The sequence below is a fragment of the Corythoichthys intestinalis genome, chromosome 19 (assembly GCF_030265065.1).
Source record: "Corythoichthys intestinalis isolate RoL2023-P3 chromosome 19, ASM3026506v1, whole genome shotgun sequence".
Taxonomy (NCBI): domain Eukaryota; kingdom Metazoa; phylum Chordata; class Actinopteri; order Syngnathiformes; family Syngnathidae; genus Corythoichthys; species Corythoichthys intestinalis.
The window spans coordinates 27670495-27696735 of NC_080413.1; the positions used below are offsets into that span (position 1 = coordinate 27670495).

The 26241-nt window shown below is 38.4% G+C and overlaps 1 protein-coding gene across 1 annotated transcript in view; it reads left to right on the top strand.

Annotated features, from left to right (window-relative positions):
* LOC130907486 (kinesin-like protein KIF3C) overlaps window positions 1-26241 on the top strand; it is a 47393-nt gene that overhangs the window by 12550 nt on the left and 8602 nt on the right. Inside the window, exons 4-9 of the mRNA XM_057822635.1 lie at window positions 20373-20474; window positions 20546-20668; window positions 22213-22331; window positions 23314-23430; window positions 23536-23644; window positions 25880-26025. Coding sequence (XP_057678618.1) covers window positions 20373-20474; window positions 20546-20668; window positions 22213-22331; window positions 23314-23430; window positions 23536-23644; window positions 25880-26025 — 716 coding nt within the window. The remainder of the gene's footprint in view (window positions 1-20372; window positions 20475-20545; window positions 20669-22212; window positions 22332-23313; window positions 23431-23535; window positions 23645-25879; window positions 26026-26241) is intronic.

Here is a 26241-nt window from a genome sequence, read left to right on the forward strand (position 1 = left end):
TTCCTTGCAAAACAGCTCGAGCTCAGTGAGGTTGGATGGAGAGTGTTTGTGAACAGCAGTCTTCAGCTCTTTCCACAGATTCTCGATTGGATTCAGGTCTGGACTTTGACTTGGCCATTCTAACACCTGGATACGTTTATTTTTGAACCATTCCATTGTAGATTTGGCTTTATGTTTTGGATCATTGTCCTGTTGGAAGATAAATCTCCGTCCCAGTCTCAGGTCTTGTGCAGATACCAACAGGTTTTCTTCCAGAATGTTCCTGTATTTGGCTGCATCCATCTTCCCGTCAATTTTAACCATCTTCCCTGTCCCTGCTGAAGAAAAGCGGGCCCAAACCATGATGCTGCCACCACCATGTTTGACAGTGGGGATGGTGTGTTCAGGGTGATGAGCTGTGTTGCTTTTACGCCAAACATATCGTTTTGCATTGTGGCCAAAAAGTTCAATTTTGGTTTCATCTGACCAGAGCACCTTCTTCCACATGTTTGGTGTGTCTCCCAGGTGGCTTGTGGCAAACTTTAAACGAGACTTTTTATGGATATCTTTGAGAAATGGCTTTCTTCTTGCCACTCTTCCATAAAGGCCAGATTTGTGCAGTGTACGACTGATTGTTGTCCTATGGACAGACTCTCCCACCTCAGCTGTAGATCTCTGCAGTTCATCCAGAGTGATCATGGGCCTCTTGGCTGCATCTCTGATCAGTTTTCTCCTTGTTTGAGAAGAAAGTTTGGAAGGACGGCCGGGTCTTGGTAGATTTGCAGTGGTCTGATGCTCCTTCCATTTCAATATGATGGCTTGCACAGTGCTCCTTGAGATGTTTAAAGCTTGGGAAATCTTTTTGTATCCAAATCCGGCTTTAAACTTCTCCACAACAGTATCTCGGACCTGCCTGGTGTGTTCCTTGGTTTTCATAATGCTCTCTGCACTTTAAACAGAACCCTGAGACTATCACAGAGCAGGTTCATTTATACGGAGACTTGATTACACACAGGTGGATTCTATTTATCATCATCGGTCATTTAGGACAACATTGGATCATTCAGAGATCTTCACTGAACTTCTGGAGTGAGTTTGCTGCACTGAAAGTAAAGGGGCCGAATAATATTGCACGCCCCACTTTTCAGTTTTTTATTTGTTAAAAAAGTTTAAATTATCCAATAAATGTTGTTCCACTTCACGATTGTGTCCCACTTGTTGTTGATTCTTGACAAAAAAATTAAATTTCATATTTTTATGTTTGAAGCCTGAAATGTGGCGAAAGGTTGCAAGATTCAAGGGGGCGGAATACTTTTGCAAGGCACTGTATAATTGGGGTAATGGAAATGGCAAAAAGGACAATAAGTGACAACTTTCTTTCCAACAAACCCGCCGGCACTGTTTCAAAGGAGGCCGATGGGGGGACGTCGGACTCAGGGGCTCGACACAGGAGGCGATTAGCGATGGCGAAATGTGAAAGTCCTCACCGTTGAGCTGAAAGCCAACACACGGTGCGTGATGCAACTGCAGCTAAAAGCAACACGCATTGCCTTCTGCCTGTGCGTCATTGCTCGTCTGTGATTATTTATGAATGAGGAGGGCATTTTAAAATTTCCGGTCTTTGTCTGAGCGCCAACAATTTCATGTATGTCTCAGAAACCATGCAGAGAGGTATCATAAAGTATGTGCTGGTCGCACACTGCTAAAATGATACGCTCCCGCATGTTGACAAAGTGTGGCGTGTGGATGTCCATTTCCAGGTTGGCCAGTGTCCTCGCAGGTGACTTGTCGATCAATAAATCCGTTGTTGATTGATTGTAATGCCAGGGGACAGTGACCGAAATAGAACGAAAATCTCATGTAAACCCATTTTCTAAGCAGTATACTGGTTGATGTCAAAACTGATAGAGAATAAGATATAAATTCATAAGTTTGTAGTAGAAAATTAGAGGAAAACTTTGCATGTCGATTTACCGTGTGCGCCCTTGAATCTTCTGCTTGCGCCCCTAAAATTTAGGGGCCACTGTGCTCCTAGTAAAAAATGTTAGTCTGGAGCCCTGCAGTTGTATTCATCTTAAACTACAAAAAAAAAAATCCCATTTAATGCATAAGAACTGTTAGGATTCAAACAATTGGGACCAAATTCTATGATACAATTTACAAATGTTGCTGTTCATACTGCAATTATTGACATGCAATGGTAAGTTTTATCCTGAAAACATAGCCAACACTATTGACTGCATGGGTCAATGATGATTTTCATGTGTGCAAATGTTGTTTTTTATTGTGATGCCAAGATGGTCCAATTGACTCGCGCTAGCTTAGCCATTCTGGAGCCCTGAAACTAACAAATAACTAACAAACTACATAGAATTTGTTGAAATCAACTCCACCGACTACTTCAACCCTCGCTATCTCAAGAAAAATGACACTCTGGGCACTTTCAATGCAAATCATTTTGCAAACCTGTAAAATGGCATCCATTAACAATAATGTATTTAAAAAAAAGAAAGAAAGAAAAACATACTCACTTTAGTCTTTAAATAGCTTCACATTGGAGGTTCCACTTTACTGTACTGGAAACCTTACCAACTGACATTAGTTTACCAATCATAGCCTCTGTCTTCAATATCTTGACCCAATGGCTATTAGGCAGACTGTAAGAGACCAAACAGGAAGCAGATGAGTCCATAAATAACCTCTTACAGGTAAGATCAAATTGAAAAGGCAATTAGGTCCTGGTCTCTTTGAACGCAAATTTAACAGTAAAGTAGGTCAGAAGCATCCTGTGGTTGTGTCACATTTGGTGTTTCTGCAGGGTGCTGTCAGATGGCTGAGCTGCAACATGCAGCATACCGACTGTGTGTGTGTGTGTGTGTATGTGTGCGTGTAACTACGGATGGCAGTGTTGGTTCTGCAGGTTGACATTAACAGGTCGGCTTACGCATTCACAACCTCATGTTTCCTGTTAGCGCCATTTTGTTTCTTCTGTGTCAAAGTTGCCTGAACACAGACATACAGTGAGGAGCAGACGTATTTGCACCCCTTGTGATTTTGCAAGTTCACCCACTTAGAAAATAAGTAGCGGTCTGAAATTTCAATCATAGATGCATTTCCACTTGTAGAGGCATACAACCCCGAGCAAAAAGTATGGAATCACGGGTCTCGGACGGGTATTCACTCAGACAATTTATCATGTAGAACAAACTCAGATAAAAAGCTTGAAAAAATAATGAATCAGTTCAAAAGTGCAACTCTTTAGCATTCAGAAACACTAAAAGAAATGAATAAAAAACATTGTGGTGGTCAGTAAATGTTAATTTTATAGAGCAAGTGCAGGGAAATATATATGGAATCACTCCATTCTGAGGAAAAGAATATGGAATCATGAGAAACAAACAAAGAAATAACAATCAAAACACATCTCTAGTATTTAGTAGCACCACCTCCTGCTTTTATGACAGCTTGCAGTCTCTGAAGCATGGACTTGATGAGTATTCTTCATCAATTTGGTTCTAACCCTCTTTGATTGCAGTTGCTAGATCATCCTTGCAGGTCAGAGCCTTGCTGTGGACCATTTTTTTCAATTTCCACCACAGGTTATCAATAGGGTTGAGATCTGGGCTATTTGCAGACCATGACATTAACTGGATGAGTCTTTCTCCAAGGAATGCTTTAACAGTTTTAGCTCTGCGGCATGATGCATTGTCATCTTGGAAAATGACAAACATATTTTCAATTGAAGGGATAAGAAAGCTGTCTAAAATTTCAATGTAAACTTGTGTATTTCTTGAAGATTTAACCACAGCCATCTCCCCAGTGCCTTTACCTGACATGCATCCCCATATCATCAAGGACTGAGGGAATTTTTATGTCTTCTTCAGGCAATCATCTTTGTAAATCTCACTGGAACAGCACCAAACAAAAGTTCCAGCATCATCACCTTGTCAAATGCAGATTCTTGACTCTTGACACCTACTCCAATGCAGATTCTTGACTCCTGACAAGGTGATGGTGCTGGAACGTTTTGCTTGAATACTCATCAAGTCCATGCCTCAGAGACTGCAAGCTGTCATAAAAGCCAGAGGTGGTGCTACTAAATACTAGAGATGTGTTTTTATTGTTATTTATAATGGTAGCAGTGGGATTATGACTGACTGTGGTGTGGTGACAATCTTGAGCTCAAATGGGTGGTGGGTGGGTGGTTACTCATGGGCTAAAGGTTTTTAAGGTAGAAAGACAACTCATTGAGTGTCATGATTTTTGATGATTCTCGGGTACAAATACTTATGAACTTCAGTAAATTACAAATAAATTATTTTGAAAATCATCCAAATGTGATTTCTGTTTAAGACTATGTCTCTATGAGTGGGAATGCATCTATGATTGAAATTTCAGACCTCTACCTATTTTGTAAGTGGGTGAACTTACAAAATCACAAGGGGCGCAAAAAATTCTGCTCCTCACTGTTCATTTCAGTCTAACAACACCTCGGAGACAATATTGATATGAATATGTAGTAAAGTGTTTGTGTGGTAACTTATTTTTATTAGGTCTGTTAAACAAAAGAAAGGAACACATCATGATAGTTTAGTTTTAGATTAGTTTATTCACACATCATTAAAGCATACAATACATGGTATATACAAATAGATGCTTTTAGTATTGGGCCCTGTTCTCCACAAATATAAGATATTGGCCAGATATCTTTATAAATATGGACAGCATACACATACACACAATTCAACATTCAGGTTACATTGGAAATGATGTGAGGTACAGAACTAGTGTTATCCAAAGAATCAGCATATTAGACATACATTTCTAGGAGTTGAGCTGTGAGTTTTTCCTTGAAGAGGGAGATGGAATGTGCCATTTTGAGCATTTCATCAAGTTCGTTCCAAATCTGTGGTCCTCTACACTTAATGCTAAAGATTGTTGACCTTAGCCTTCTTTTTTTTCCAGTGATTTGATTTTTTTCCCCTGGAGTACAGATTGGAACGAGGTCACCTAATTTATAATTTAGTTTATGGATCATCTGGTTCATTACACAAGAATTTTGGGAGTAGTTGTGCTCTTTAAGCCTCTAAAGGTGGTAGCTGTGAAAAATCATTTTAGTGGGAGCATGTTTGGGCACGTATAACTTTTTTCTGGTGTAATTGGAGTTTATTAAAATAAGTTGGAATTATATTGCACCATATGATATTACAGTATTGCAAATTAGGTTTAAATAAAGATTTGTACAAAATGACAAGTGCAGAGAGTTGGAAATAATGTCTCAATTTCAATTTTGTCTCAATATTCCTTTTTTTAAATTTATTTATTTATTTTTTTACATTTATTAATTTGGCCCAAATACTCCGTCGTATCAACGTGCATCATTAGTTTTTTGTTTTTTTTTTTCTTCACGCGCTTCACTAGTGATACGTGACATTTATCTACTCTGCTGTAAGCACCAGCCACTAGCTGTTATGCATTCAGGCTTCATCTACACCCAGTAAACGTGTGTTCTCCAATGCATGAGACACTATCTGTCCAGAACGCTCACGCTTACTGCCTGAGAAGGCAGATATGATCATTTTCCTCAACAAAAACTTTCTGATTTTACATTGTACCCGCTGCTAATCTAGACTGGGTTTTAGAAGTTGTTTTTTATGTTTTTTTGATATTCTGCACCAGGTTAGCCCATTAGTGGGAGCTCAATAACATGTAAAAATGCCTGCAGCTGTGCAGCATAAGACACACTAAAACATAGGCAAAAGAATATGGGTAAATGTTTTCTCTGTGAGCTTTTAAAAAAATAAACATCTTTGTGAACGTGCACTCCTATGGAAAGAAACTTCATCACATTCATGTTCAAAGACTGACATTTATATACAAGTTTAAAATAGCCCTGTGAGAAATTCATAGCAAAGTTAATTGAAAGTTCATATAATTTTTTTAAAAAAGGAGAAGTTCAGAAATTAATACAAACTATGAGATTTTTGGTACCCTGCCTATTAAAAGAATCGGGATCGAGAATCATTTAGAACCAAAATCGGAACGTGGAATCGGAATCGTTCAAATTCAAACGATGCCCAACCCTAATTGAAAAGACCAAAAACTAGAAAACAAGGGCACTCATGGGCAGAATTTATGGAGGGAACTGCCGGCGTGGCCGCACCCGGACAGGGCTTTCATGCATAGAGGGAACACAGGTGAGCTAGGGCAGGTTCTCAAAATAACGTATGATGATGTGTGAAGGAATAATAGAGTGTATAATTGTTCAAAATCGCAAAAAAAGTGATGGAAAGATGTCAACCATGCCTGTAACAATACCTAATCTTTCTTGACTCTGTTTGACTGACTAATGCTCAATGCCTGTCTCTTCAACTGGGATAGATTCCATCTTCATGTGTCTGTGAACATGATACGTTTGATAGAAAATGTGTGGATGGATGGAATCTGTCAAGTATGAGAACATTAAGCCTCCCCTTGAATAGCCCGAGGACTATTCTTAGAGTCACTTTTCCAGGTCAAAACTGTAACATCATCCTTTGTCCTATAGTCATTCTTAGATTTCTTGTTCCTTTGTCATGATGGGTGCATGGTTTTAGTAAGATCCATTTTTTGACATCCTCAGCCCTACAGTTGCTATGAAGTGTTTCCCTGTCTTCAACATGGAACAATAATCTCCCTGTAAAGTATTAGCTCAACTATCATTCAAATGTTGTGCATAAGAAATAAATCCCTTTGAGTTTTCCCTTGTGAAGTCAGTCTTTGGGCATCTCCTAATGATAAACAACTTTGATTTATGAGGAGCAGTATTGTTGACTAGGAAAAAACATGTTTGAGACATTTTTTCTCTTGAGACTCATACAATGTCACGTCATTTCGTGTGAAGTTTAGCCAATCACAAACCACCAATGCACACACAAAAAAAGCCACACCCTTTCGACCCACTGGACCTCAACTCACTTCCAAGCATACACAATATGTACATTCTTTTAGGGGTAGATTGACTGTTTCCTGCTTTGCTTTTTCTGTCTTCCTGTTTCATTATACAAGGGATCGGCCTATTAAATGGTGTGTGTGTGCTGGTGTATGTGTGTGGAAGCTGATGAACAAAACATCTCGTTACGGCTCTCTCTCTTTCAGCAGTGAAGACCTCACTGAAATATTGATGTGGTGCATGTCTCTGTTTATACAACAATATGAATTTGGGAGGGCTGTAGAGCAAGTGGAGAATTTGTGCTGCTGCTAATTTAAAGGGGGGAACTGTTTTATATCATTTCGGAAGATTAACATTTTCTGAAGTAAAATTAAGTTCTTGGGGAAAAAAGCACAGAAAATACAATATAGTGCTTATGAATTGGGCTCTAGATTAAATTTTTTTAAACCTATTCATTTCCAATGACACATTCATCTTACAATGCTCATTACATTCTCCTTGTCACAGATTTACACCAAGAAATTCTCCATTCACACCTATTAGGGCAGCCGTGGTGCAGTTGGTAGCTCGAGTTGTCCTGGGACCGAAGGGTCGGGGGTTCAATTCACGGCTATGACTGCCCACTGTCGAAGTGCCCTTGGGCAAAGCACTGAACCCTAATTTGCCCCCAATGGTTTGGTAGTGCCTTGCATGGCAGCAGCACCATTGATGTGTAAGTGCATGAGTGAAAGGGTAAATGTGTGCTAATGTAAAGCACTTTAAGCATGGTAACCATGTAGATAACTGCATTATATAAATACTTTCCATATACCATATTAACTTGCAGTTTGGACCCACAAATGATCTCCATTGGCATATCCACACAAAAAAAAAATCTCCTTTGGGTCCAACTGGCATTCCACGAGGACCCACAAAATTTTCTTAGAGCAATTTCAACTTCAAACAAAAAATATTTTTGGCAAAAATCCACCAATTACGTTTTTATTGAACACTTTGGAATCATTTGACTCCATTATTAAGTTTATTGGTCCCACGAAAAGCTACCCCAGCCTACAAACAAATCCCCAATGGGCCCAATTGTCATTAAAGTACATTGTAGGATCCACAAAATCAATACTCCCAGACTCACATTGAACGCCTGCACTAACTATTACTTAGTTGGTGCTATCGTCAGCTAGATATATTTCTGGTTGACACCATGCAGGGGGCCCTGTTGACCAGGGAAAGACGGGGAGGGGGTGAGGAAGTCTATAAGCTAAGTGACTGGGAGGGGTAGAGTGTACACAAATCAGCTCTGTAATCTAGAACCCTGTAATCGTGTGAATCCCTTGTGAATGTAAGCCCGTTGGCAAACTACCCTATGCCGCCCCATCGCCAAACCCGGCACCGGGACCCCCCACCCGAGCACGCGCTATCAAATCTGGCCGCATGCGACCCGTTGACCTACAACACAAATCACCATTCATGATCTTTGTTTTTGAAGGTTCACATTTTGCCTATTGACGTCGTTCACATTTCAACATACTACAAAAATGTTCACGTTTTCACATGTTCACACTTTTGACCAAAAATGGGAGTGTTTTCTAGTGTTTGAAAAGGTAGTATTTACTTAATATCACCCTGATTTTGTATATCCATGGTGTACACATAGAGACAGACATTTATTTTCACCCATGTATGTATGCAAACGAGAACATCTGTAACTTCAGTAATGCATAGAAAAAAAATAAGTATTACACTGTACGTTTTTTGTAGTGGTCAACTAATATGGAATTTTCAAATGCTGATGCCAATACCGATGTCCAAAAAACTTTTCAGCCGATTGCCAATATCCGAAGCTGATTTTGTAAACCAATATTTTAGGCCAATATACTTTTTTTTTAAAAGCACGTAGATTATGAAAGGCAATTTTTAAAAAAATTTGCATCAACATCTTCGGATTTACAATGATGAAAGGGTTCATTCAGTCTAGTGCGACCAAATCAACAAACACAACACTTCTTTTTATGATTACACACATTCAGCAACAACAGTATGTTATTTTTAAATAGTCACGACGAAATGTAAACAAGTGAGAGTTAAAGAGGATGCTCGCCACACTAAAGCTGATGCGAACGCGAATGCTATGCTAATGCTATGAGTTACATTTGGAGTGTAAGGATCACATAGTGAACACCTGTCAAGGCTAAAGCATAATCTCTCATGCAAGATAAAAAAAAAATCTTACAATGTTTACAAAACAGGCAAGTCTGAAGCTTTCTGTAGCAGCCTACTTTCAAGCTGCTGCAGGGTCCTTCTAGGGTCCTACCGTCAGTCAGCGGCTGCCACGGTTGCCCACACAGGTGCCTGATGAAAATCCTTTTTTATTGTCTCATTTTTTTGTTAATTGGCCGATGTTGGAAAAAAAGTCCATTTATCGGCCGGTCAACCTCTAGTGTTTTTTGCATCAATTCCTTTAAGCAGCATAATGAGAAACAAAAATTTGATCGACTCTTGATTGGATGTTAATGATATTTTAATCTAGGGCTGCAGCTATCGATTATTTTAGCAGTCGATTAATCCATCAAAAAGTTAGTTCGAATAATCGAGTAATCTGATTAGGAACATGTAATGCGTTGCTGAATAAATTTTAGGTGATGTAAAAGGCTTGCTCAGATTGCACTTTCAAAAGAGCATTAAACACGGAAAAAAAAAAAAAAACTCCTGAGTGTTTATTCAAACTCAGCAGGATTACACCTTCGTTTAAAAATAAAATACCTGATCTTATCTTAAAAAAAAAAATAAACAAATGAGGATCCAAAAGAACAATTGGCTAACGTGCATAGCAAAAGTCTGCTAGCTTAAATGCTATAAAATGCAAAGTTGTTGTTGTTTTTTTTTACAATGCTCTTAAATCGTTCAAACACATATTCCTACAAAAACGGCTCAATATACCTATAAACTAAATTATGAATGCATAAAAAAATGAGCTGAAACAAAAATTGACCTTATGTTGGTCTTAAGAGGGAGCAGCTGGATTCAGCCATGTTAAATTACTTAGTTATGTCATATTCACTGTTTCACTTAGAAGGCAGTTTATCCACCCAAACCAATCAAAATAAATGCAAACGCTTTCAAAACAAACCATTACAATGCCACCTTAATTAAATGAATACTCGAAGCAGCAAAATTTCATTCAAAGCTTTTTTCCGAATCGAATTACTCGAGTTAATCGATTAATCGTTGCAGCACTATTTTAATCATTTTGTTGTACCTCTACTGATGGAGAAGAGAGGGCTTGAACTTTGTGCTTTCCTCTTGTCTCCTGTCATTACCTTTTAACTTCAAACCGTCCTCTTTTCATCTCTGCTTTATTTCGGTCTTTCCCTTGCTCACGCAAGACCTGTTGTCGTCACGCTGTATTTATAGCTCAGTTGCTCTCTGCAGGCCCTGGCTTCACTAGGATTGGCCGTCTATTTCAAAGGAGCCAGAAGCTCAATACGAAACTCTTCCCACTCTTCTTCACTTTCCCTTTAGGAAATCTATTACTCTGAGGATAAAAAGAATTCAAGAGCATTTCTTGCACTGCACTGTACTGTTCTTGTACTACACTAAACTGCACCATATATTTTTATGTTACGTTTCACCTACTGTATTGATTATAAGTACAATTCAGTTGTATATAAATTTTAAGTACAATACCTTTGCATTTTTTAGTTTCCAATACATTTTTAATTGAGTAATTATTTTTGTCATTTTTTGTTGTTTAAGTTATTTTCTCTTCTTTAGTGTTCCAACTGTGCATAATTTGAAAAATTAATGTTTTCAAAATAAAACCTCGTTTTTGATTAACATTCCTTTGTTGTTATTTGAGCGCAATTTTTTTCCCCACTTGTAATTATAACACATTTGCCAACCACAGATATATTGTAAACACTCAGACACAAACAAACATTCTCAACTGTATTACAGCTCATTCTTATACCACATACCACATACTACACAAAATGCTTTAACTCACAGTAAGGTTATGGTATGGATAGTAATTTATGCTGCATATCAATGTTTTTTTTTTTGTCAACGATGACTATAACAAAAATACTGTATATCGTCAACGAACAATTTTTTTCATTACAATGACGAGACGATAACGAGCTGAAAACGTGTCCTGGGAGACTAAAACATAATGACGTGATGCCAGTTTTTGTCTGAAGAGACAAGAACAAGACGAAAATGTGCCTTAGTTCCCGTCATTCCCAGCCATTTTCACCAGAGCAAGGCCCTTCGCTCCTGGCCGTTTTACTGGATTTTGCTGATTTTTACTGATTTTGCAAGGCCCACAGAAAATTCTGTTCTATTGCTAAAGATGGAACCCACCAAAAGAAAGACTCTCTTCTTTCAGCAGGAAGAAAAGTAAGGTCATATCTTTTTGAATTCTTTCGAAATCAGCATTAGAAAATAGCTTAGTTTGAGCCATTTTCCAATTTCTGATGAAAAAAATGGAGAAATTGAGCTTTTTGTGAAAGCAGAAATTTCAAACATAACTTTGACTTTAACACAGCTATTTTTTTGCTTTAGTTACATCCCAAACATCTGAATAATGTTTCTTTTTACAAAATAACATAAACAACAAGACAAATAGAGCTTTTGATAGCAAAGTAACAATTTATTTATACATAACTAACTGAGATGACACTGTTGTGGCCGCAACAGCCTGGTTAACTTTTCCCTCATCGCCGCCTGTCTCATGAAGATGGATTTTTTTGAGTCTCTGTGGGGTCTGCTCGGCAAGCAGCACGCACTCAAAGACATCGTCCGCTGCACTGGTGGTCTCGGTCGTTCTGCTCGGTCGTCCAGCGCTTGGCATCCCTTTCGTCCTCGCGGTTGTTCTGCTCGGTCGTCCGCCACCTGGCATCCTTCCGCCGGCGCCCCGGCCGTGCTGCCTGGCCGTTCGTTGCTGTTGAATCGGGTTGCGGGTCTTACCAAATGCGCAACTGCCCACCAGGGGCCAGTTTTATTGCTTTAAAATGGATTTTCAGCTTTGTGGTTTGGAGCTCAGTTGAATCAGAACCCAGAGATGTCTCTTATGAAAAAAAACATAAAAGACGTATAGATACATCTTTGGGACACTGAAACACTTAAAAATAGAATGTATTTATACATTTTTGGGAGCAAATGCTCCCATTGCTTGTTTTGAGACACACATTTGTCTACATATCTTGGCAAGAGACGAGAATAAGCAATGTTGCTTTATCCTTTAAAGGTCTGTGCTGAGTCATCATCACACACTAAATATAACTCGTAGCATTAGCATTAGGCTATTGCTAACGGCAACAGTCCACTTTTAAACTACTAATTACTCATTAATTATTTGACAATAATGTACTGTTTTCCTGCTGAGGGTGTATTATCACCAAGTGGCGTTATCCTTGTAGACGCTAAAAGATGTGCCCGTCTATTGTCAATGTACATTCGAAACAGCGGAAACCTAATATATACAGTTGTATGAAAAAGTATCTGAACCATTCGTAATTTCTCACATTTCTGCATGACATCAAATATGATCTGATCTTTGTCAAAATCACACAGATGAAAAGACAGTGTCTGCTTTAACTAAAACCACCCAAACATTTATAGGTTTTTATATTTTAATGAGGATAGTATGCAAACAATGACTGAAGGTGGAGAAATAGGTAAGTGAACCATCACATTTAATATTTTGTGGCTCCCCCCTTTGGCAGCAATAACTTCTTCTTCTTTAGATCATACTATTGCTTATCAATGGGGGGGTTTAAGTCTGGACTTTGACTTTGCCACTCCAGAACGTGTATTTTGTTCTTCTGAAGCCATTCTGAAGTTGACTTACTTCTGGTGTTTTGGATCATCGTCTTGTTGCAGCATCCATCCTCTTTTCAGCTTCAACTGTCTGACAGACGGCCTCAGGTTTTCCAGCAAAACATTCCGATGAACTTTTGAATTCATTCTCCCATTAATGATTGGGATGAGGTGTTGATGTTTTTGAGGTGTTCCATTTTTCCTCCACACTTGACATTGTGTGTTACTCCCAAACAATTCAACTTTGGTTTCATCAGTCCACAAAATGTTTTGACAAAACTGTGCACTGTCCAAGTCCCTTTTTCTGAACATTAAACGAGCAACAATGTTTATTTTTAGACAGCAGTGGCTTCCTCTGTGGATTCCTCCCATGAACACCATTCTTGGCCATAGTTTTACATATAGTTGATGTGTACACCGAGATATTGGACTGTGCCAGTGATTTCTGTTAGTGTTTAGCAGACACTCTAAGGTTCTTTTTTTACATCTCTGAGTATTCTGCACTGACCTCTTGGTGTCATCTTTGGTGGACGGCCACTCCTGGGATAGCAAGCAACAGTGCCAAACTCTCTCCATTTGTAGACAACTTCTCTGACTGTCGATTGATAAACATCCAGACTTTTAGAGATGGTTTTGTAGCCTTTCCCAGCTTTATACAAATCAACAATACTTGATCGTAGGTCTTCAGACAGCTCTTTTGACCGAGCCATGATGCACATCGGACAATCTTTCTCGAGACAATTCTTACCAGGTGTGTGTTTTATAGTGGGCAGGGCAGCTTTAAACCTCTCATCAGTGACTGGGCACACACCTGACTTAAATTGTTTCGTAAAAATTGGTTTCAATTGCACTTTAAATCTCCTTAGGCAGAGGGTTCACTTACTTATTTTTCCCCCTTCTGTCATTGTTTGCATGCGATCCTCATTAAAACATGAAAACCTATGAATGTTTTGGTGGTTTTAGTTAAAGCAGACTCTGTATTTTCATCTGTGTGATTTTGACAAAGATGAGCTCACATTTGATGGTGATTTTATGCAGAAATGTGAGAAATTCCAAAAGGTTCAGATACTTTTTCATTCCACTGTACTACCATTTCAACTAACCATCCAGGTCCTGGAAGGAATTAAAATTTATAAGTAGAGGTACCAATGTATATGGAATAAATTCATGTAATGTACTGGGGCTGAAATCCTTCATTTCCAAGTGCGAGTGCACTAATAAAGGTTTCAGAAAACTAAGAAGACAGACAATACAGACATAAATAGATTTTGAACTATGGTTAAAATGCTGTTTCCATCTATTTCAGCGTTTGCAGATGTGTGTGGTGATCCCAATCGGAGCACCTACTTTTATTCCACTTGGAAAACTCATAGGCTTCACCCAAATGTCCATATTTGTATCACTCAATGAAGGTTACAGACATAATAGATATATGGAAATAATTAATGTTGTTGTGCTGAAGTGTGGAATGCAAGCAGATTAACTAAATGAATGAATTTGGATTTTTGAAATATCAGATGGGCTATTATGTAAGTAAATCTATTAGTCAGGGTAGATTTTTCATTGTCTTCAGCATTGTTTTTTTGGTTTCAATTGCTCTTTAAATACCCTTAGGCAAACAGTTCACTTACTTATTTTTCCCCCTTCTCTCATTGTTTGCATGCTATCCTCATTAAAATTTGAAAACCGATAAATGTTTGGGTGGTTTTAGTTAAAGCAGACGCTGTTTTTACGTCTGTGTGATTTTGACAAAAATAAGATCACATTTGATGGTAATTTTATGCAGAAATGTGAGAAATTCCAAAAGGTTCAGATACTTTTTTATACCACTTATCACAACACCACTTATTTATTTTGAATTGAAACTTTCAAATTTTACAGGCAAAAATATTGAGTAAACGCTGAATAAAACTAAATGAAATTAGAATTTTTGTCAACAAAAGCTAGCCGAACACACATTTTGAAATGACTAAAATATGACCAAGACTAATTAATATTGTCGTCCAAAAGATTAAACTAAGACTAAAATTAAAAGGGCTGCCAAAAACAACACTGATGCATATCAATTATCTTTAAAAGAAAATCTCAAGATAGCCATTTAATACTATGACTGACCTCAAGGCCGCATGTACAGTATTGTTCTCTCTAACAATAACCAGCCTATCAGGGAAAAGAAACATGCATGAGAGAGAAACCCCCTAACATGAATCAGCCCATTAATGGAGCACAATGAATATGACGGAATACAAAAGACAGCAAAACACACATACGCACACACATCTTTTTATAGTTCTGACATGATATAGAAGTACGTTACTCTTAATGTATTTCTTAAAACAACCTTGCAAAGTCTGCAAGTTGTTTTATGTGTAACCATAAAAGTTCGGATTGAAATATTAACCTTCAACAGCCCACTTAAATTGGCTGCTCCTTCTGACACGCGTGTCCCCCCCCTGTTGGTTTTAAAATATTGTTTGTCCTGAGAGAGATGGAAACACACACGCGCACACGCATACACATAGAGAACACAAAAGCACCCCCCCAAACAAAGAGGCTTTCTGTAAAAGCCTTGCCGCTTTCTCTGTGAAGGACTTCACTGTACCCGCTACACAAAGTGAGTGTGTGTGTTATCTGTTCTCTCATGTAATTAAATGGACAGTAGCATAGTATGGTATGTGCAAGTTCACAGAATGTATGGGCTGCTTGTCATTTAAACACACATTGATTGTTTCCCTGAGGCGTGAGTGTGGACTCCTCGTATTTAGGGTGCCTTTTCATTTTTTTGGGGATATCTGTTTATAGTAGTGCGGCAACGATTAATCGATAAACTCGAGTATTCGATTAGAAAAAAAGCTTCGAATTAAATTTTGCTGCTTCGAGTATTCGTTTAATTGAAGTGGCGTTGTCAAGGTTTATTTTGAAAGTTTTTGCATTCAGTTTTATTGATTTAGGTGAATACGCTGCCCTCTAGTCTGCCTAATTTCACATGGCTGAATCCAGCTGCTCCATGTTAAGACCAACATAAGCCAAGTTTTTGTTTGCGCTAATTTTTTTTAATGCATTCGTAATTGAGTTTATAGGTACAGCCAATTGGTTCAAAGATTCATGGTGGTTCATTTGGTCTTATGACAGTCGTATGATGCCGCTGTCAAATAAAGTGTGACCGGTTATTATCTTGTGGTGTAAATATCCCATAAAACAGTGAGGATAGCTGCGGCTTATAGTCCAGTGTGACTTATCTATGAACAAATGACGTTTTCGGGCCAAATTTGGTGGGCTGCGGCTTATAGTCAGGTGCGCCTTATTGTGCAAAAATTAAGGTATATTTAGCCATTTTTTTGTGGGAATATGTGTCTGAACCATTTGTTAAGAGCATTATCCCTTTATTGCCAATTGTATCACATTTGATACACCTAAAATTTCATGATTTTGAGACTAATTCAGAATTTTGACATTTCATTTTTTTTTTTTTAAATGATGGATGCAAGTCAACATATGCATCTGCAGGTTCCATGAGGGAAAAAATGGATTTAGCAAGGGTTATAGATATTAGAGTGCTTATTACACATATTCATTTTGACTTTTCTTTTTACAAATTTGGGAAAAAAAAGGTTTCATTAGGACCTTATTTCTCAAATTTTGGGATTCTCTGATAATTGCTTCATGTTGCAGGTATTTAAAGGTTAAAAAAAAAAAGTTGGCGTTTTGTAGCATTTAAGCTAGCGGACTCCTTATTTACTTTTATACCGTTTGAGGCCCAGCTCAGGTTTTTTTTTTTTTCATGTCCCTCATCCGATTACTCGATTATTCGAACTAACTAGTTCATCGATTAGTCGACTACTAAAATAATCGATAGCTGTAGCCCTAGTTTATAGTATAGTACAGGTGTGGGTATATTTAAATACAAAGTCCTGCAATTCAAAGTGCAAAATGAAAATCATTACTAGGTTAAACTAGGAAATCTGTCCATACGCACTGCTGCTGTCCGTTTTCTGAATACAGTACTGTAAATAGTTGTCGATACACTTTGGTGGTAGAACAGTAAAACAGGTAAATTCATGCCGTCAAACTCACATGCGGTTTCATTGACATCACACTCCATCCCAAAAGGCACGGCCTCGTAAAAGGCACATCCACACACTATATTTTATACAGACACCATAATTTGTCCAATATTTTTTACCAGCATGAGTAAAGACCAACAAAAAAAAAAAATCATTAACTCGACAGCTGAGTCGGACAGCAGCTATCGATTATTTAGGTAATCGATTGATCTATCAGTTAGTTTGAATAATCGGATCACAAACATTTAATGTGTTGCAGAATCAATGTTAGGATATGTAAAACAAAGAAGCAAGTGTTTATGCTTGCAATACAGTGATCCCTCGTTTTTCGCAGTTAAATGGGGACCAGAACCCACCACGATAAGTGAAAAACCGCAAAGTAGCGCACCCTCTCACCCCAAAAATTTTTTTTTAAATTTTTTATTTGTTTTTATTTGTGTACTTCAAATACAAAAATATGTTAAATAACATAAGCGAATTAAGTAGTGGTGCTGTGAGATCCAAATTTAATATTTTGTATGACTTCCATGGGCTTGAAGGACTGCATCCATGCGGTTCAGCAAGGATTCATACAATTTATTGATGAAGTCATCAGGAACATACTAGAAGAAAGCAGTTTAGCATGCCTCCCAGAGTTCATCAACATTCTTGGGTTTCGTCTTCCATGCTTCCTTTTTCATCCTGTTCATGTCTGGTGACTGGGCTGGCCAGTCCTGGAGGATCTTGATCTTCATTGCCTTGATGAACTTTGAGGTAGAGATTGAAGCATGCGATGGAGCACCATCCTGCTGCAGAATTTGTCCCTTTTTGTGGTTAGGAATTTAAGAGACAGCTAAGATTTGTTGATATTTCAGACTATTTATGTTGCCTTCCACCCTGCAGATCTCTCGCACACCCCCATACTGGATGTAACCCCAGACCATGATTTTGCCACCACCAGACTTCACTGTTTTGTGGCAAAAGATGAATCTTCCATTGAATTACACCACAGTCGCCGCAAATATTGCAGGAGACCTACTGGAGCCCACTTGGATCTGATATTCACTCAGAAAACAGTGAAGTTTGGTGGTGGCATAATCATGGTCATCTGCAGGGTGGAAGGCAACATTAATAGTCTGAAATATCAACAAATCTTAGCTGTCTCTTAAATTTCTAACCACAAAAAGGGACAAATTCTGCGGCAGGATGGTGCTCCATCGCATTCTTCAATCTCTACCTCAAAGTTCCTCAAGGCAAAGTAGATCAAGATCCTCCAGGACTGGCCAGCCCAGTCACCCGACATGAACATCATTGAGCATGTCTGGGGTAGGATGAAAAAGGAAGCATGGAAGACGAAACCCAAGAATGTTGATGAACCCTGGGGGGCATGCAAGACTGCTTTCTTTGATGTTCCTGATGACTTCATCAATAAATTGTATGAATCCTTTCCGAACCGCATGGATGCAGTCCTACAAGTCGTACAAAATATTAAATTTGGATCTCACAGCACCACTACTTATTTCGCTTATGTTATGTAACATATTTTTGTATTTTAAGTACATTTTTTGTTCAATTTTCACACTATTTTCTGTTGGCGAAAAAACGTTTGTCTTGCCAAAATTTGACCTTTATGTCTTCATTAAATGATAAATCTTTTTTCAGTGAAAGAAATATATTTTTGTACATTCAACATCATTTGGGAGGGTCTTAGCTTTCATATGAGCCATTTCTGAAACCAATTGAATAATTAAAAGTCAGGTTATTAACAGTGTTGTTAATCTTAGTGAAAAAAAGTAATTAATTATAGTTACAAATTACTTCTCCCAAAAAGTAATTGCGTTAGTAACTCAATTACCTGAATGTAAGGGTAATTAGTTACTTGGCAAAGTAATTGATGATAATTACTTTTTTTTTTCCCCCTCAAAAAAAAAAAAAAAAAAAAAACATTGGCCACACTATGTGAAGTTTTTTGTGGAGGTTTTTGGTACAGTTGGCCCAAGCCCAATTCTTTACCCTAATTTACCCTTTACCCTGAATCAACTGTTAAAAGTTGTTAAAATTGCTCCCATTATTGCATTAGTTCCCTTCTCTCTACTTTCGACATATGAAAGTTTTAAAACTGTTTCATCATTTAAAGACAGATTCAAGTAAATATTTTGCCGATTTAGAAGTATTTTAGATAAAAAGTTACTTAGGTTCGCTAGGAATGTTCTCTACAACAGAGCCGTCCTAAAAAGCCTACTGCTTTAAGATGGCGGCTGTCTACTAACGCATTTAGTGCCATGTCTGTGATTTTGCATCTAGTTATATCTATATACAGTACATGTGATATCTACCATGTCTACCATATCTACCATAACGTGCGGGCGTAGTTTGTCGGCTATCGGCTACAACATGTATTATTGGAGCTACCTAGCATCGCGTTTGCTCGGCGTCACAACTTTCTTGCCTCCTCCCCGCTCCTGCTCTGCTCTGTCGCCTCGGTGAGTCCGTCTCCCTCAGACTTTTCGACCAATTTCCTAACGCATAGTAACGCATGCCTTTCCGTCCTCAGTAACGGTAACGGCGTTGCCAAGATGAGAAAAGTAATTAATTAGATTACCCACTACTGAAAAAAATAACGCCGTTAGTAACGCCGTTATATTGTAACGCCGTTATTAACAACACTGGTTATTAACAACTGTTTCAACAAAATGGATAAGCGACAAGACTTAAGTCAGGGACTGTATAACGCGGTGCGCTCTACATACTGTATGAAAACAGTTTTGAAATATGCCAATTATTGAAGGTGCACCTTACTGTATACTCCAATGCGCCATATAGTGCAGAAAGTAAGGTAGTAAAACTGTTGTCACCACTGGCCTTGCAAGGTCGGTTGGTGTTTGAGTAGAGTGGTGGTTTGAGTATGCATTTAAGAGGGTGTACTGAAGAGTCAGGTTGCCTACGCTGTCATTTAGGCTAACTCTGTAGCTACAACAAATGTGTTCACAATTTATTCATTAGGTGGGTTTTGATCAGTTTAAATGTATAGTGCGTGTAGATTTGAAGATGGAAAACAGCTTGAGTGAAAATGCAGCATCAACAAACATTTAAGAGACACGCTGAACATTTTTTATTAAAATGTGGACATTATGTTCAGCACAGGAAAAATGAGGAATGATTAGCTCCCTTGACGAGTTACTGACTTTACAGTCCACATATCAGCTGTGATGCAAGATTAATTAGGTTTTTATTGATGTGCCCAGTCGATGTTTAATTCATCGCAGTGGAGAACAGCTCAGCTCGTTTTAGCTTACTGTCATCATGGGGACGTTCAAGCTGCCCACTTTAGCCTCCGCAGCACTTCAATGGCTTGTATCAGCCCAGCATATGCTCAAATAGGATGCAGTATTTGTGAGTAACTATAATGTTTTAATAAACACATGTGAAAAGGGTCAATTAAAAAAAAAAATCAGTATATCTATTGGTTGTATGTACTATGTAACAGGGTACTTTTAATCAGTATGAACCACAGTCTCATTTTCGAGGGGTTTATTACGGGGGTTTTAAAGTTGCATTTGATGTGCTTTGAGTATTAATTGCAGGCTCTTGTTTCACTATTCCAGGCAATGGAGAGCAAGCTGCTGGTTGGTGGAAAGAACATAATAGATCACACCAATGAGCAGCAGAAGATGCTGGAAGTGAAAAGACAGGAGATTGCAGAGCAGGTATGTGTCATTGAACAAATATACTGGATGACAGCAGATGGCTATTGTTGTCTTTCTATGACTGATTCCAGACGCGCAATGAAAGGGAGATGCAGCAGCAGATGCTGATCCAAGACGACGAGACGCTGGAGCTGAGGGAGACTTTTACTTCTCTGCAGCAAGAAGTGGAGGCCAAAACAAAGAAACTCAAGAAGGTAAGCATTAGAGGTGTGCATCGGCACTGCCCTCACGATTCGATTCGATTACGATTCGGAGAGCCACGATTCGATTCGATTCGATTCAGAGGGTCACGATTCGATGCAGCCTTTCACACAGTGCAACATCTGAACTCCTGTGCAAAATCAGTAATAACAGTCACTGTATTTTAGTCACAACGACCCATCAATAAAAATTTTCAAGTAAATATTAAAGAAAACAACAAAGAAAATATTGTAGTGCAGCGATATCTTTATCGCAGTATCAATCCAGGGATCAGTTCAGTTGCAAACAAAACATCAACTAAATTGCAATGTAGAACAAAAGTAAAATGCAGGCCTAGCCCACTATATATGTGCAATAGATGTTAGATCGGGCCTAAAAAATCCAGCCCGACCCAACCCGGCCCGAGCCCAATCAATTAACTAGAATTGCAGGCCAAGCCCGAAAAACCAGATTTTTTTTTTTTTTTTTTAAATTTGTTGCAGTGACGCGAAAAAAAACGCAGCAGCAGCTATTTATTTTCATTTCTTCGAGTTGGCAGAAAAAAACGCAAGTTTTCTTAATGTTTAAATTGTCTACATATCTTTATGATCATTATAAAAGCATTTACACAACCAAATAACGCCGGGAAAGTTTAATATTGAAAAAAAAAAAAAAACATGCGGTTTTGCAGACACACACTGAGAAGATTTAAAAGGATCCCATTTGTGTTGCCTTTGTGTGCATAAATAAAAGTGTCTTTCGTAACGAATTCTCAGTTGGCAGAAAAAAACGCAAGTTTTCTTAATGTTTAAATAGTCAACATATTTTTATGATCATTATAAAAGCATTTACACGACGAAATAACGCTGGGAAAGTTTAATATTAAAAAAAACATGCGGGCCACGGCGTTCATGCGCGTGCACAAGCCAATGCACAATACAGAGAGCCTGCTCTCGGTTTTATCCCTTTTTTTTTTTCTTTTTATAATTTATTAGTCCGGCGCGACGGCCCGACCCAAACGTGAATACTTAACATTTTGGGGTCGTGTCGGGCCCAAAATGTTAATCGGGTTTGGGCACAAGATCTAACCTCTAAGAGATAGGACATAACATAAGAATGGCTGAAGCGGAGAAAGAGGGAGCGAGAAAGATTATTGATGCACCTAAGACATTGAAAGCAGACATCTGGAGACATTTTGGCTTCTACGAGGTTGGTGTGAAACTTGACCAGAGTTATGCGGTGTGTAAAAAATGAAACATGAGAATCATAATACAAATGGGGAAACCAAATCCGTTGCATCACTGGAATTGCGCAGGGAACATTTTTGAATGTACTTATATATTTTAAAATGCGCTGAATCGATTCAGCTTGTTGCCCGCATCAAATCGAATCGTCCATGCCCCGCATCGGGATGTATCGCCGCATCGATTATTGTTGACACCACTAGTAAGCATTGCAAACATTTTCAATAAACTTTGTAGACACAGTACAGGTACTAATGAAGAACAAATGAAAAAATGAATTTCTTATTTCCCTGTGTGCATTTGTCTCCTATTAGTTATACGCCAAGCTCCAGTGCATTAAAGCGGAGATCCAGGATGTAAATGACGAGCACGTGAGGAGCCGTCAGGAGCTGGAGCAAACACAGAATGAGCTCACGAGAGAGCTCAAGTTCAAGTAAGGAAAGCATGTGCAAGGATTGAAGAAAATCGATTTGCAAACAGATATGTACTGTAATTTTCGCACTATCAGCCGCACCATAAGCCGCCACCCACCAAATATGACATGAAAACGCCATTTGTTCATAGATGAGCTGCGCTGGACTATAAGCCGCAGCTGTCCTCACTGTATCAAGTGATATTTACACCAAAAAGATACTAACCGGTAACACTTTAATTGACATCAGCATCAAATGACTGTCATAAGACCAAATGAACCACCATGTAGCTTTGAACCAAGTGGCTGCAAAGTTTCATTGCCTCAAGAAGCTTCATTTGGCCATCACTGCTTCCTTGGGGGAGACAGTCAACCTCTGCTCTCAACACTGTTGTCGTCCAACATGCCTCCTAGCATGAATTGCAGCGCTACAGATGTAAATAACAATCAAAATTCATGTTCTGTGCTAATTATTTCTTCAGTTACTCTTCCAGTTTCGTTGATTGCTAGTTATGTTGTTTGGTAACACTTTATTTGACAGTAGCGCCATAAGACTTTCATTAGCCAATCACAATTATGACATGACACTGTCATGAGCATTAATGAATGCTTTTAACATGTCATTTAGTGTTATCCGGCAAATTATCTCACTTTTGAATTAATGTGAAAGATCTGAGCTGGATATAAATGGAGTTAGTGGCATAATTTGCCGGACAACACTTAATGACATCTGTCATAAGCATTTAGTAATGCCCATGATAGTATCATGTCCTAATTATGACAATCTTATGACACTGCTGTCAAATAAACTGTTGCCTATCAACCCAAATAAATCAACAAATAAGTCGCACTGGCCTATAAGCCGCAGGATTCAAAATGAAGGACAAAAGTAGCTGCTTATAGTTCGAAAATTACAGTACTCATATGTAGTCACTTTTCCAGTGCTCGTATTTATCTCCATGTTACATGGAGGTAACATTCTTTCAATTATTTTCTCCTGTAGGTATTTAATCATCGAGAACTTCATTCCTCCAGAGGAGAAAAATAAGATCATGAGCAGGATGACTTTTGACCCTGAAGAGGATCAGTGGAAGTTCCAGCCTCTCGTTCCCGCTGAGAGGTCAGTTTTGGGTCGATGGATTGATACGCCGGAATGTGAATTGCGACCTATTCGTCATTGATTTTTGATTTATGTCTTCACTTCCTCTTTACTTCTCCTCTTCAGTAAACCGTTGCAGATGAAGAAACGGCCAACATCTGCAGTGGGATATAAACGACCAATCAGCCAATATGCAAGGGTTGCCATAACGATGGGGGCTAATAACAGATTCAGGGTAAGGGATAGCTGCCTCTGAAGTGACTTTCAGATTTCTCCCTGTCCTGTCATGTACGTAGTAAGGCTATAGGGTGTGGTATGTGCAGTTTAAAAACCTGCTCTTCCAAGGATTTACAATTAATGGTTCTAATGAAAATATTAAGATGTTTTGCACTCATTTGGCACCATTCAAGTATGCATTGTAGCAGTGAAAAAACAGAAAAATTTAAATGTGAATATGGCTAAAAGTGGGGGTGGGGAACAGCATATTTTAATACCCAATTGCATCTTATTTAAGATATATTAATTCACAACATATAAACAACATAAATAAACTGTCAGGAATTCGGGCTAGGCAGGCTGTGTGGACCCAAATGCAGGGAAAAGTAAGCAGGGAGGCAGACCGGCAGTGCAAAATGATTTAATTAAGGCTAACAAAAAACAAAGTATCAACCAATATTGTGGGGATCCAAAAAACACAGAAACAAACAAAACTCAGGTCACTAACAAAAGGTTTGATATAAAAAACTTACGTTGAGGAACACATGACGTGGACGGAGAAAAGTTGAGAACACTGACGAGCACAGACTCTGACATTGACAATGACGCAACAAGGAGTGAAAAGAAACTGGGTGCTTATATACACACATGCAGACAAGGGGTAACGAGACAACGAGGAACAGCTGGGCAATACAGGAGGACTCAGTAGGAGCAGTCACAACAGGTGAAATCAATGGGTAATCACAGGGACAAGTCACACTAGGAAAATACCAATACAAAACCTAACATAAACATTACAATTCTCACTGTTAATCTAAACCATATATGCAAAACAACAACAACAACATAATAATAATAATTGGTGTCTGCGGTCAGTGCAGGCGCAAGCAGAAAATTTAGAGGCGCACACTTTAAATCGACATGCAAAGTTTTACTCTAATTTTCCCTGTTTAACCGATAAATATAATAAATGCATAAAAATAAATACTTATGAATCTATATTTTATTCTTTATCAGTTTTAACATATACCGGTATACTGCTCAGAAATTAGGTTGACATGGGAATTTTGTTCTACAGGGTGTCCATAAAGTCTCTTTACCATTTCAAAAATGGATTACAAATGCAATTAATTAGATATTTTATTCAGATTTGTTCTATTGTATTTAGCGTTTATTGAAGTTGTTTTTTTTTACCTCTTTTAATACACTTCTACATGGGCACCATTAGTTGCACGAAGCACATCAAGACAGTACTCGATTTTTTGCCATGTTTGCTGTAGCATAGCCTCATCAAGTGTGGCAATGGCATCAGTAATCCTTCGCTTAAGGTCAGTAATGTCCCTTATCTTTGTTCGATACACGATATCTTTAACATAGCCCCATAGAAAGAAGTCCAGGGGAGTGATATCTGGTGAACGTGGCGGCCAAGGAATTGGCCCATCCCTTCCAATCCATCGGTCTGGAAATGTTTGATTGAGGAACCCACAAACACGCAGCCCCCAATGTGGTGGTGCACCATCTTGCTGAAAAATGATGGTTGGTTGAAGGTCATTCAATTGTGGTGTGACATATTCAGTTAAAAGGTCAAGGTAAACATTTGCAGGAATTGCAAAAAGAAATTGCAGAAATGACTCGATGAAGAAAAATTGACCAATTATTAGATGAAAAACTTAATAAACACTGAATACAATAGAACAAATCTGAATAAGATATCTAATCAATTGCTTTTTAAATAATTTTTTAAATGGTAAAGAGACTTTATGGACACCCTGTATTTCTGCCGCTGTCACCTGGCACTACAACCAGTCAGCAATGGATTTATTGATCGACAAATCACCTCCGAGGACACTGGCCAACCAGGAAATTGACATCCACACGCCACACTTTGTCATCATAGAGGCGCGTATCATTTTACCAGTGTGCCACCAGCACATACTATGATACTTCTCAGCATGATTTTCGGGACATGAATATGAAAACAGAAGTATGGGAAGTTGTTGGCACTCATTGTTTGCATACTATCCTCATTAATATATGAAAACCTATGAATGTTTGGGTGGTTTTAGTTCAAGCAGACAGTTTTTTTCATCTGTGTGATTTTGACAAAATCAGATCACATTTGATGGCGATTTTATGCAGAAATGTGAAAAATTCCAAAACTTTCAAATACTTTTTCATACCACTGTATTATTGAATTCTTGTAGAGTGCAGTTATGTTTTGATTTTAATGTGTGTTTTTGGTGTGTGTGTCAAGGCTGAGAACATAATGTTTCTGGAGCTGGACATGAACCCCCCAAACACTGCCTCACTGGGTCGCTTAAGGGATGTAGACCTAAACCAAAGCTCTTCTGTGGACAACTCTCCTACCACCGACACAGGTGTTCACAAGTCACGCTCTTGGTAAGTCGACTAGTAAAGTACAAAATCATCATCATAATTTATTATGTCTGTTCATCTATTCTTTCGAAGATTGCTCAGATGGTAGAGTGGCCAACCTTCAACTGGTAACATCTAATATGCATATACAGTGGGGCAAATAGGTATTTAGTCAACCACTAATCGTGCAAGTTCTCCCACTTATACAGTAAATATGTCAACATGGATAAATGTCAACCA